Below are 14,382 nucleotides of genomic sequence, written 5' to 3' on the forward strand. Positions count from 1 at the left end.
TCTGAGGGTGACCTAAAGGCACAAATAAGGATGCTGGTAGCAGACTCTTGCTTAAGTAAGACGCCAAAGTCAGTTGAGACCAGGTTTAAACCACTTAATAACAATGGAATGCTCCTTTCTCTTAAAATTTGTTAAGAGCAGTTTTTCCTACACTTTCTGGTGAGTCCAGTTCCTCCTTGCCCTGCGGACTCCATCTCTTCCCATGGCAGCTCCTGGATTAACAATGATCTCTAGCAACACTTTCAAACAAAATTTGAACACACTTGGGAACAAAGAAATATAAAGCTATAATCGAGTATGCGTATTTTGCATAGAGTAGGAGCAACTCTCTTCATTAAAAACGTATTGTTTTTTGTTTTCTTTTTTTCAGGATAGTTAAAAAAGAACACACCCAAGCTGGATATGCTGACAATTTGAAATTTGAGTTTTCAAAACCTATAGGCAAGATATTTTGAAAAATATATTGAAATTGAAATGAAATAAAGTATTACATATTAAATCAGTTATCTTTCTTTAAAGAAAAGTAAAAGAACTCTTCAAGTACCTCGTCCAGATGAAGCAGATGTTGGAAGCACTTTGAAATCTTGAATTTCACTTGAATTCTTGACTTTCACTTGAAATCTTGAATTTCACCTGTAATACTTGTGCACAGGATATCGCCTATACTCTATGACAATTTTTTATTTTTAAAATAAACACTCCCCAGACCTAAATATTATATTAGATTTTTGGTGAAAGTAAGTAAAAATCCTTATAACTGTAATACTATAACAGGAATATTTACTCAAAAAAGAACTTATCTTGACACAACTATATACTTCAAAAAGAAGTAGCCATTATATGCACATCATTTTATTTGCTTTTAAATTTACAAATAGAACAGATATGTTATTCAAGATATTAAAATTTCTTGAATTTTACAGAAGAAAAAGAAACTGAAGTGAAACTGTAGGAATTGCTGAGCTTCAGATAAATGTTTCTTCAAAACAAGAGATATTAGTTCCTAAAAGATTCCTCTAAAGTTAAAAAAAATTAAAAAAAACATTAAGCCATTGGGTTATTATTTTTTTTTTAAACTACACATTTCTTAATGGACATATGTTTACATTCACAGATAGTAAACTTAGTCTTCTGTCTCATAAAACTCAGAACACACCACTGATGTCTAAATTAAACAAAACAATGAAAGCCTCGTTTTCATATTAAAAAAAAACCCTTTAAAACCTAAATCTACCTTAACATTATTTTCCAAGAAAGCTTAATAAGGAATGTCTATTCTGCAAGTAAAATGTCATACAAGTCATTTTCAAGGAAAGAAATACATGGTGAGGTGATAACTTGTGCTAGCAGGACTGACTAAAGCCCGCGTCCTGACACCTGAATTCAAAGTATCAGCCGGTCCTCGCCTCCCTCCTGAATTACCTGACCAATGGATGTTTGGCTTTGTTGTTTCAGAAAGCACTGTTTCTTACATTCCATCAATTGTTCGAAATCACGCCACATTTTAACTTGTTTCATATTTGGACCATGACTTTCTCGAACAGCTTTTTGTTTCTCTTGGAGTTTCTGTCACAAACAACAAGAATAATTAAATTTCAGTTACAGGGATTTACTGGTACTGCTATAATGGTATGCATTGTAAACTTGATGAATAATAGTCAACTAAACCAGGTTCTCCTATGATGCATGACAACTCAGATTAATAAAATGTTATTTAACTTTATGACAGAGGTAAGACAACCTGAAGTTAAAAAGAACAGAAAAATATAAAAGGAAGGGGAGGGGGACATAAAGAGAGCCAGGAAAGAGTAACAGTACAGTATCATAGTGTAAAAAAAGTACAGATCTTGGAAGACTTGAATTTCAACCTTAGCTTTGTCACTATCTGTAAATAGGTCAATTTCTTTGGATCCCAGTTTTCTTGTCAATTAAGACAAATAATAGGGGAAAATTATAAAAGTATCTGCTTTATATTTTTTCATAGGACATGATACGGAAATACTGGTAAACTCGTGTTAATGTATTCTTTTCTGAATCAGTGTATGCTCTATATATGCACAAATAAATCAAACTCTACTCATATATTCCTTAGGGAGAATGTCTAGTAATTTTTTTGAAGTACACTATTAAATAGAACTAAATCCTTATCAGAATTGTTTGTTATTAATAGCTTATAAACACAGTTCCACCTGCCAATACTGTTCTACTTATTGACAATGAAATTATAAACAGAAATAAGAAAAATTTCCAATAAATGGCTAAACAAAAGACTAATGTAATCTGAGAGCAGATTTAAAGCACTTACTAAAGATTGCCCTCCCCAGCTATGACTAATGAAAGCAAAGTTAACAGCAAATAGCAGAGGAAACAAAACAGAGTTAATACAATATAATTTAAATACAACCAGCATATTTTTGACAAACTACCTGGTATGTAAATTTTTTTTTTTTTTTAAGATTTATTTTTTATTTACCTATACAAGCACTGGGTACAGTCAGAAGTGTGAGAGGGTGAGAGAATTCACCAGAGCCAGAGCGGGGAGCAGAGCAGGCAGAAGGACCGACGTACACTGCTGAGGGGAGCAGCCGGCGGCAGGAGAGGTCTGCGCGCCATGTGGGACCCTCCTCCCGTGGCCGGGGAGCAGCCGGGGATCGAGCCGGCGCTGCAGAGGCTGCGGGCAGCTTCGCAATCCAGCGCTCAACCGCTGCGCCACCGGGGAGGCCCCTGGTATGCAAATTTAAGTCTATGGTACAAATAAAGTATCTTACAACAAATATTTTTATCCTCATAATCTAAAACAAAGTAGTAAGAATTTTTAAGAGCTCTGAGCATGATTTTAAGGTTAAGGTACTACTGAAAACGGTAACATTTCTTATATTGAAATAATTTCTTTGTCAAAAATCCTAACAACCTTAAAAGTTATTTAAAGACCCAAAGACAGGATGTGGGAACTATCTGTGTTGGAAACACTACATTTAATTCGCTTTATAAGCATGTGTGTTTTTTTTTTTAAAGATTTATTTATTTATTTATACAAGCACTGGGTACAGTCAGAAGCGCGGGAGGGTGAGAGAATTCACCAGAGCCAGAGCGGGGAACAGAACAGGCAGAAGGACCGAAGTACACTGCTGAGGGGAGCAGCGGGCGGCAGGAGAGGTCTGCGCCCCATGCGGGACCCTCCTCCGGTGGCCGGGGAGTAGCCGGGGATTGAACCGGTGCTGCAGAGGCTGCGGGCAGCTTCGCAACCCAGCGCTCAACCGCTGTGCCACCGGGGAGGCCCAAGCATGTGTTTGAAACCTTTAACTTTCTGAATATATTTTGAGTATATAATTTATTTTTAATGCTACTATCATTTAATACAGATTTAGTTTGTTGATAGTTGCACAAAAAAAACTGTTGCTGATTTCACTGTTTTTAAAAGGGTGAGGTGGTGTGTACTGTAGGGGGGAAGTAACAGGTGCAGGCCCGTTCTGGCTCATGGTAATACCAAGTGCAGCACCAGAGGCTGGTCTAGCTTCAAAAACTCACATGACCCGAGGAGGGTGTGACATCAGTCTATGTTGGGTTGGAAGCCTTGGTTTTCCTTACTCTGAAAAGTGAGGCTTGTTCTGTTTGTCTTGGAAGTTTAGATCTACTCTAGAAGTGGTCTACAGGTCAAGGAGCCTTGTTTCTTAGTAATACTGCCTGACAGGTGGATGAGCTCCTCGATGGCTCGTTCTACTGAAATATACTTAGATTGCTACTGCTCTTCCCAAAGATCCTGCAGTAAAACACTGCACTGGGCAGGGTAACAATACATTTTATTTTATTTTATTTTATTGTTTTAAAGATTTATTTTTTTTTTCAGTACATTTTTTTAAAAAAAAATTTTATTTATTTATACAAGCACTGGGTACAGTCAGAAGCGCAGGAAGGTGAGAGAATTCACCAGAGCCAGAGCAAGGAACAGAACAGGCAGAGTGATGAAATACACTGTTGAGGGGAGCAGCGGGCACAGCAGGAGAGGTCTGTCGTGCCATGTGGGACCCTTGCCGGCGGCCAGGGATTGAACCGGCGCTGCAGAGGCTGCGGGCAGCTTAGCTTAGCGCTGCACCACCAGGGGAGGCCCAGATTTATTTATTTTTATACAAGAGCTGGGGTACAGGCCAGAGGCGTGGGAGGGTGAGAGGATTCACCAGAGAAAGAGCAGGGAGCAGAACAGGCAGAAGGACCGAAGTACACTGCTGAGGGGAGCAGCGGCGAGACAGGAGAGGTCTGCGCACCATGTGGGAATTTCCCTGGCTGGCCGGGAATTGAACCCGTGCTGCAGAGGCTGCGGACAGCTTCACAGCGCTGCGCTCAACCTGCTGCGCCACCAGGAAGGCCCAAGAACACATTTTAATGAGAATTAGCAAGTATGCTCGCATCTTTGTACAAATTCAGTTTGACAAGTATTTCTATACACATAGTATCCATCCAGACACTTTCCAAAAGAAACTGAGGAATATTTTCATATGAAAAAAATTACATTACTTAACATATGAACTATTGGGATGAAAACCAATTATTGGCAATCATACTCTATCCTAGTTAAAATACTGTCAAAATGAACAGAGAGAACAGATGAACATGTTTTAGAGAAATGATTAATTCAGATTTGGGACAGGAAATGTACTGGATGAACCTCAAACATTTTGTCACATCAGAAAGTAAAGAAGCCATACAAGTGTAGCAGGGTTGTTTTAAAAGGATTTGGAGCTAACTTCAAAAGGTATCTGCTGGCCAAACATGGGAAAATTTGAGCGCTGACAGGAATAGTAATTGCAATCGATCAAAACATATCAAATATATTAAATTAATTGTCCTATGAATTGTACCTTAGGGTGGGCAACCACATTGTTGGTAAGGAGAAAGTGTTCTTTATAAAATGATTCCAGTAAGTAAATGCAGAGGGAACAACAAAATTAGAATGTCACCACTTGGTAATCTGTAATGAATTACTGGATTTAGGGAGTAAGTAATAGTAGCTACCTCCTTACAAAAAAAGAGCCTCCTGACCATCTATGAAGTGTGCTGCCCAAATAACAAGTCAAATTTATTAGTCAAAGGTCTAGATATAACTACCAATGTGCAAAACTTACTCGGGCCAGAAGAACATGCTGAATGATACCACGGCATGCCATGGGCAAAGCTCAGGCTGTGGGACACCTATGAGGACAAATAACTCCTATTTTTTCTTTCTCCCAACACATACATGTAAAGAAAATGTAATAATATAACAAATGTAAAGAAAAAAGATGAAGGAGAAATAAAGAGAAAAAGAGACTTAAGAGATACAGCAACTAATAAAATGCGTGGATTCATATTAGGATCCTTATTTGAATAAACCACTAAGAAGTTATGAGACATGGTGCCTCCCTGGTGGCACAAGGGGTTAAGTCTCAGCACTATCAAGCTATCGCCAGTCATTGCAGCACGAGTTCGATTCCTGGCTGGCCAGGGAGATTCCCACATGGCGTGGCAGACCTCTCCTGTCTTGCCCGCTGCTCCCCTCAGCAGTGTATTTCAGTCAATCCACCTGTTCTGTTCCCCACTCTGTCTCTGGTGAATCCTCTCAGCCCCTCATCCCCAGCACCTCTGGCTGTAACCCAGTTCTTGTATGCATAAATAAATACATCTTAAAAAAAAAGAAAGAAAGATGATCAGATAAAATAAAAGGACCTCTGAGATTTGCCCAAAAATTATTTGGGGTGGGAAGTGGGTGGGACTACAGAGAAAATAAGACTAGTCACAAGTTTAATGATGACAGTTGGGTGCTGGTTACATGTAAGCTCATCACATCATTTTCATTGTTTTATATAGGCTTGAAATTTTCCATAATAAAACATTTTTTAAGTGGAGAACATATCTACCTTCTTTAGTAATTTTCCATAGCTTTCTACACCATTTGTTTTTCTGAAGTTTCTATTTACAGGCTTTGGGGAGCCAATTCAGTTTTTATATAAAAGCATATAGACATTGCTTTTAATAATGATTCAAACCAGAAAATGTAATAAGGGTGAATAATTTTGTCATCTCCAATTTACTGAGTCAGACCAATAGTTAAGATGCACAGTGCATTAAGTCTGAAACAAGGCAATTTTTCATTTTCACTTTCAGAATGAACAACCTACAATATACGTATAATTATTTCCAGGGTGCAGACTTAAGAATATTTGATCAGGGCCTCCCCGGTGGCGCAGTGGTTGAGCGCTGGGTTGCAAAGCTGCCCGCAGCCTCTGCGGTGCCGGTTTGATCCCTGGCTGCTCCCCGGCCACCGGAGGAGGGTCCCACATGACGCGCAGACCTCTCCTGATGCCACTGCTCCCCTCAGCAGTGTACTTCAGTCTGCCTGCTCTGCTCCCTGCTCTGGCTCTGGCTCATTCTCTCACCCTCCCACGCTTCTGACTGTACCCAGTGCTTGTATAAATAAATAAAAATAAATCTTTTAAAAAAAAAAAAAGAATATTTGGTCAATAATATAAACCTTTAAAAAGAAAGACAATGATATAACCATGTACTGAAAATCTGAAATTAGACACATTTCAAAAAAATAAATAATACATTCTTACCTTTCCAAGGTTTTCCTGTTCAGCAATATTTTTGGTATACTGTTCCCTAGGGAGTGAATATAATGATTTAGTTTCAATTTACTTCAATTGATTTGATTAGAAACTAAATTATAAATTAGCATATCTATCTAAACATACCAGACAATATAGTTCAGAATAGTAGAATCAGAATAAAACATTATCAAATACTCTCTTTCCCCATCTTTAGTCAGTTCTTCTGGTAAATAGTAATTTAAGAGGGAAAAAAGGCAAAACATCACTTAAGAAGTTAAGAAAATTCAAAATGTTAAGTACTATTTCTGGTTAATCTATCCCTAAAACAATGACAAAAAACAATGCCAACCCATTTGCTTAAATTATAGTTTGTTTTTGAAGATGTTTGCAGAAAGGAGAAAAGATACACATCTTAAATAAACATTAAATAAATTCTAACCCTGCAATTCCATTTCTAGGAAGTCATCCCACACAAAACTCTCAAAACATAATGAAGGTAAAAGCATAGGCTATTCACTTCAACATTGCTTATAACAGTGAAAAATCTGTAAACAGATTAAATGTTAATAGATGGGGAAATGTTTAAGTAAGTTATGGTACATCCATTCAAAGGAATAAGATAGAGTGATACAAAAGAATGAGGTAGTAGGTCTATAAATAAAGTGGAAAGAATTCTAGATAAACTATTAAGAGAAAAACTATATATGTAATTTAATCTTATTTTTATATACACACACATGAAATTTTCCCATGCATTTGCTAATACACATAAACACAAAGACATATTAGCAAATGTGTGGGGGAAGAGTATGGAATAATGCATACTAAAAAACTAACGGGAGACATTTGATGACTTGGCATAGTGGACAACATTTCATTTTTGGGTGTTGTACTTCCTAATGGTTACTTTTTGTTTTTAACAAAAATTTCTTTTATAAACTAAAAAAATCTGCAAATTTTAATGCAAAAAATATAAATAACATTACATTGCATTTTTAAGCAAAAGTCTATTTTACTATGTTTAATATATTTTAATAGTATATAAGTCAAAAAGTATGATTTATTGTGTTAAGGACAAAGATTGAAGGACAAGGACAAAGGAACCAACACAAAAGAAAGTAAGAGGGACTTTAGAACTCAAATTTGGATGGAAACAGTATGTTTCTGTGTAAAGCTACGAGATATTTAAGAAGAAACTGAATAACACAAAATTAGGAATCTCAAGAAATCATAAGCCACAAAGAGAATACTATAGCATCCGAAGTGATGGAGGAATTGCATTTACACAAAAAGGATTAGATTAGTGAGGGTAGGAGTGATTAGAATAGACAGAATAACAATAAAAAATACCCAAAGTCCTTACAGTGCTAAATCAAAGGTAGAATTTGTGCACAGGAATGAGGGCAGAACGAAAGAAACACAATTCTTTCTTCTGCCCTTTAAATTTATGTCACTAAGTCAAACTGCTTGCCTTTCTAGCTCTCCAGTGAAAACAGTGAGGAGGATGTAAATGACATATTGTTCAAGAGAAATTTATGATTATAGTTTAGGTAGCTCTAAATAATTAATTTATTACCCATGCATGAGATATGTCCAAATTGTTTCAGAATTTCCATATTTATAGTTCCTCAAGAAATCAACAGTCTCATGTTCTTCTCTCCCATAACACAGTACATATTTTTTTAATTCAATGAACTTATGCAAGAGGTAATAATGAAACACTTGTTATGTATCAAACACACTGTGGGATTCAGAAGACAGAGAGGGTCCTTGCCCTTCACGAACTCACACTATATAATTTCCAAAACACTGTTGCATACATTATATTAACTTGATTCTCTGTGGGATATGGTGTTCTCCTTATTTTGTACGTGAGGGAATTATTTGCCCTAGGGCACAAAACTACAATCTGGAAAAAACAGGTTAGAAACAAAATTTGAGTCCATTTTAGTTCACTGAAATAAAACATACTGCCTCTGTAAATGAAGTTAAATTTGCTGAGAATATTTCAAAACCAAGCTAATTTCTTAAGATATTTGGCCTTAGCAGAAAGTGTCCTAAAGGTAGAAAATGGAGTAACAAAAATATGTGTCTGTAATAATAACATTTTAAACTTTTATCAATGAGTTGAGAGTAATATGGACTCCATTTTATTAATAATATTTTTCTCAAGTACCATTCCAGTCATGACACATTATTTTTCTATGGGGAAACTATGAAGTGGTAAAGGCTTAAGATGATTTTTTTAAATGATGAAGAATATCTGATTAGAAAACTGGTCAGGAAATTCATACTTGGAAGTAGTATTTCTTCTATTTATAATGATAACTTTGGAAGAAATGAAAATTTCTAAAGACTTCTTATTTTTCAAGACCAAAGTTAACTTTTCACATTTGTGAAATATTAACATTAACCATGTAGATTTATTGGAACACAGTTTACATTCAGTGAAAGAATCTCAGTAAATATATTTAATATGTTTAATATGTTAGAAAAGACATTGTTCTATTTATAGGTACTTCCAGTCTGACTTGCATTCCAGTGCATCCTATGAAAAAAAATTTAGATATTCTATTTCTTATATTCCTTTTAGTAACATGAATATATAGGCCACTAAAGATCTCAACAGCAACCTAGAATCAATGTGAATCCTACACTTGGAGTTTCTACTGAATGGTGAAAGCAAAACACTTGAATTATGATAAGGAGCAATTGTTCAATTATTATATTTTGTCATAGGCAGCAATTCAACTATAAGGGTATCTCTTAAGTAGCATTTGATTTATTATAGTATATTGCAAGCCAGGACTAGAACCTACCATGTAAGGGCTGATGGCATCTACAAACCCTTTTTGGTTTTGAAGGTTGGTACACAACAACCACAGCTTCTAGCTGAGCACAATGAGCCCCAGATGACTGGAGTCCAGGCCATGCAGGACTTTAAAAACAGACCAATTTTAGAGCTTATAAAACAGCAATGATGAAGTTCTGTGTAACCCTGAGTAGGGGGGTTGTAGAGTAATTAATTGCTTAATGGTTACAAGTTTCTTTTTAGGGTGGGTAAAATGTTTTTAGTAATATGCAGCCAGGACAGCTGCACACCATGTTGTGAAATGTCACCAATGCAACTGAATCATACACCTAAAATGGTCAAAATGGCAGTCATATGTTATATATCTTTTGCTACAACAACAACAACAACAACAAAAAAAAAAAAACACCAGGCAAAGAAGTTCTATCTATTCCTTTTACTTATTACAGCTGAACCTTCTGAAGATGTTTAACAGGATTTGGTCCTAATGGATACCTTAGTCGCTGCTTATTTGAGTATTCCAACCTTGTATAATTCTATCCTATTTCTAAAACGTCTACAGGTAAAAACATGACGTAACTCAATTTATAAAAACAACAAATTTACTTGCCTAACGGCCTTTCTTTTTTCTTGCTGATCAGAAGAGACATAAGCCTTCATCTCATCAGTAGCACGACGAAGCTGTACTTCCAGGTTCTGAAGTGGAAAGGACTGAGTTTCAAGTTAAGTTCTTGATACGGAAATATCTCAGTAAAGTTTTTGATTCACTTTCTTTGTCTTACCTTAATCATGCAATTTGTATAATGGTATCTACTTTCTTCTTGAAGACATTCTTCACGGAGTCCTCTGACTTCCTACAATATATAATTTTAAATGAGCAACACTGTAATCAGAGGCAGAGATGACTTTAGATGTGCAAGAAAAGAAATGTCCTCATAGTCAGTTCCTCTTCTGTGGCTATAACTTTATTTAGTGAAACAGGCTAAGTTGTGATCTCTCATAGAGACTACATCACTCTAAATCCCACAAGTTTAGTTAATGGCTTATTAACTACTAAGCATGTGCCCAGCACTGCACAAGGTGCTGGGGAACAAGCAGTGGCCAAAACAGACAGGTCCCTGCACTCATTCAAGTAGAAGAAACAGACACAAGGAGAAAGTACATGATGAACACAGACAGGGTTAAGAGCTACAGAGAAAAGTCTGCAGTTGAATGTGACGGTGACGGAGCAGGCCACGTAAGGCAGCACCATCAGAGAAAACCTCTGTGAGGCAGTGATATTCGGGCTGAGACCAGAAAGAAAAGGAGAGCAAGGCAAAGAGTTGGGTGAAAAGTATCACAGAGAGAGAAGACAGAACACCTGTAAAGCCCTTAGGTGAAAACAAGCTTGGCCTGTTTGATGGTCACAAAGGCCAGTGTGGCTGGGCCCCTGTGGCTGAGGAGCAGAGCTCATGGTTTTAAAAATCCATCAATTTTAAGTGCAACAGGAAGCCAACGGAGGGCAGCCTGAGTTGTATACAGGTTTCTTTGGCTGCACCTTAGGACAACAGGAGCAGGTCTCTGTGCGAGCACAGAAACGTCAGGAGGGGGCCTGGACCTGGGTGGTGGCAGTGCAGACGGAGACGTCAGAATGCACACATCAAATCTGAAGAACTGAAGGTCTCTGGCGCTGAGGAGAGAGGCTCAGGGCACGAGGGTAAAGATGTGGGAATCTGTTGACACTGGTGTAGTGAAAGTAGGCACGCACACAGGCAGTTCCTGCTAAATTGTTAAAATAAAAATGGTCTCCTTACCTGTTCTAATTTGGACCGATTGCTTTCGAGGCCTGCGGCACAGCTATCATACTGGGATTTCTTTTCATCACACTCCTGGGTTAGTTCCTAGTATGAAAGGGGTAAATGATTGAATAAGTGAAAAACAAAGACCTAAGATGTGGCTCTGAAACAATGCACGCCCTTGTAAGTCTTGTAACTTAACTCTAAGCTTCTTGGCATACTTGAGTTATTTACACAACAATCGGACATTTGAGAATTATGACAGATGAAGGAGCTGATAAAAATAATAGCTACCATGTATTTAACTGTGTGCCAACCTCTTTGTTAGGAGTTGGGGACAACAGTGAACAAAATACCAAAAAACCCTTCCCCTCAAGTACTGTTTTGGCAAGTAAACAGGCTGCTGAGCACCACGATGAGCAAAGGCAAGACTTAAGAGCATGGGGGGGCTCTCACTGGGCTCACCCAGTCTTGGGGAGCAGTGTGGACATCCTCCTGTAAAAACTGAGGTCTAAGCTGAGGTATGAAGGATTAGGTCAGTAGTTAGGGAGAAGGTAGACAAAGAGAGGAGAATGTTCAAAAAGACAAACACTCTGCATAAAGGCGTGGGAGCTAGAGGAAAAAACAAGAATTTAGAATGTGCAAATTGTTTATTACCTGGAGTGTGTCTGGGAAGTATAAGAAGAGGCTGGAGACCTCAGCAGGGGCTGGTCAGAACTTTGCAAACTGTCAGGGGGGGCATGACAATAACGAATCTCAGAACAAGTCCTTGAGGTGGGTATTTCTGTCCCTACATCAAGTTTGAAGAACAATCAGGGAGTCCAGGTGCCTTGCCAAAGATTATGCTACTGAAAAGAGGTTTCAGAATTTGAACTCAAGCTGTTTGAATAGTTTCAAACTTTCCTCCAATGTCACATTTGATAAATTAGGTCACCTGAAAATCTGCTACAAAAACCTAGAAATGCTAAAAGTACCTGCAAATGTCTGATAAGGTAAAGCAAACATCCTTTCAGAACCAGAGCTGAACTGCACTCACAAGGAAGCAAGAGGACTCAGGGCCAAAAACAAGCATGGGGGCCCTGTGGCCGCCCCTGCAGAAGGGAGCAGGGCAGTCTGTGCTGCAGAATGAGAGCCCAGTGTCCAGCTGGAGCAGAAGACACCTGGGCAGAGTGGCATGTTAGAACCAAGACCCCCATAACTCCAGCTGTTTTTTTCAACCTGGGAACCTGTGAGGATAGAGTTAACACTAGGCTTGAACTCACACAGGCCAACCTCCGAATGACCTTGGTGCCACCCAGTGTGTTTGCTTGGGAAATGGAGAGTTACCATAAATGGCCAATGGGGTGTGTGTGCCCTTTGTTGTGTGGGACTCCATCTGATTTAGGGTGATCAGGACAGCACCAAGAATTTGGTGAAGAAAGGATTTACATATCAAAGGGGTCAGAGGGACCTATAGCTCTCCTGGGTGAGAGCAGCAAGTAGGAGTGGCAGCAAGGCCGAGTCCTTAGATAGCTGCTGGTCTCTCAACGAAATGAAGATGCTACTATAGACAAAAGTCTCTTTTTTGTCTGTGAGTCTGATAGGCCAACTGATAAGTAAATGCAGTTGTGATGCTGCAGAGGTGGATGAAAAAGGAGAGCCTGACCTCAGGCAGGATTGGGGTTTGCAAAAATTGACTCCACTGACATGGTCTAAGAACTTCCAAGCTGAGACATTAACTCAAAATGAGTTCCAAGCTGTGACAGTTCTAAAGCACCTGCCAGAACCGCTGCAAAACCACTCTGTAGGGACACGCCCTCTATCCTAGCTGCCAGGATTCAAAAGACAAAACTCCAAACATAAGCTTACAATCCCAAAGTATAAACAAGGAGGAAACAATCAATCCATTGAGTGAGAATCAGGAGTATATTTAAAAAAAAAAAAACAACAACCCAAAAACCAGCAACAAAAAACAAGCAGAACAATACATACTGATAGGAACTTCGGATAATATAAATTATCCTATTAAATAAGTCTGGTTAAAAGAAAGGAGGAACTGAAAACAAGATTTAAAAATATGCAGTGAATGGGAAGGTAGAGACTGGCATGGCCCCCATGGAAAACAGTACAGAGATTTCTCAAAATATTAAAAATTGGTCACTATATGATTCACTTCTGGGCGCTGACCTGAAGAATACAAAGCACTAATTTGAAGGGATATAAACTCACTGCAGCAATATTTACAAGAGCCAAGTTAGGGAAACAACCTAAATGCCCAAAGACGGATGAGTGGATTAGGAAGAAACGGTGTATATACACCATGGAATACTGCTCAGCTCTAGAAAAAGATGCGCACTTGGCATTTACAACACCGTGGATGTAACTAGGGGGGATTATGCTAAGCGAAATAAGTCACAGGAGAAAGATGAATACCAGATGGTTTCATTTATATATGGAATACAGAGAAACAAAACAAAGGATCAGATTAACCTAAACCAATAACAGATAATCCTAGAAATCTGACAGCAGGACTGAGGCTGGGAGCTGGGGAGGAGGAAAAGGAATGCAGAGTGGGGAGGGGCATACAATGAGTGATGGTGGGGGACTATGGGCACCCTGGGGTGGATGTGGTGTGGTAACACACATCTGAAGGGTGTCACCCTATACCTCTAAATCATAGACAGTGTGTATGTAAACCAATGATACCTCAATAAAGAAATTTTTTTTTTTTAAAGATTTATTTATTTATTTATACATGCACTGGGTACAGTCAGAAGCGCGGGAGGGTGAGAGAATTCACCAGAGCCAGAGCGGGGAGCAGAGCAGGCAGAAGGACCGAAGTACACTGCTGAGGGGAGCAGCGGGCGGCAGGAGAGGTCTGCGCGCCATGTGGGACCCTCCTCCCGTGGCCGGGGAGCAGCCGGGGATCGAGCCGGCGCTGCAGAGGCTGCGGGCAGCTTCGCAACCCAGCGCTCAACCGCCGCGCCACCGGAGAGGCCCAATAAAGAAAATTTTAAAAATAAATATAAAGATAAGCATAAAATATAGGAGTCAGGCCTTATATCAATGTTGGTGAGAGGAGTCAAATGTAATATACAGTGTGCTTCCACAAGTGGGTGGGTGAGGACATCATTTTCAGAAATGTGGAAACCTAAGGGTGGGGTGGGGAAGGCAGAAAGAGGGAACTCAAGACCCTGACTTGACACATGGTGAGTTTCAGATACCAATGAGA

General features: G+C 38.8%; 1 protein-coding gene across 6 annotated transcripts in view; it reads right to left on the reverse strand.

The window, feature by feature from the left end:
• Window positions 1–807: 807 nt before the first annotated feature.
• IFT81 (intraflagellar transport 81) overlaps window positions 808–14,382 on the reverse strand; it is a 207,348-nt gene continuing 193,773 nt past the window's right edge. For all 6 annotated transcript variants that reach the window (XM_054695360.1, XM_054695359.1, XM_054695357.1 and 3 more), the window contains 6 exons: window positions 11,190–11,276; window positions 10,179–10,250; window positions 10,007–10,092; window positions 6,591–6,636; window positions 1,423–1,566; window positions 808–1,016 (listed from right to left, as the gene is read on the reverse strand). In XM_054695360.1, the coding sequence (XP_054551335.1) occupies window positions 966–1,016; window positions 1,423–1,566; window positions 6,591–6,636; window positions 10,007–10,092; window positions 10,179–10,250; window positions 11,190–11,276 (486 nt within the window). In that variant the 3' untranslated portion in view covers window positions 808–965. The remainder of the gene's footprint in view (window positions 1,017–1,422; window positions 1,567–6,590; window positions 6,637–10,006; window positions 10,093–10,178; window positions 10,251–11,189; window positions 11,277–14,382) is intronic.

This window comes from Talpa occidentalis, unplaced genomic scaffold, assembly GCF_014898055.3.
Source record: "Talpa occidentalis isolate TD23 unplaced genomic scaffold, MPIMG_talOcc4v2.1 talOcc4.14, whole genome shotgun sequence".
In the NCBI taxonomy this organism is placed as follows: Eukaryota; Metazoa; Chordata; class Mammalia; order Eulipotyphla; family Talpidae; genus Talpa; species Talpa occidentalis.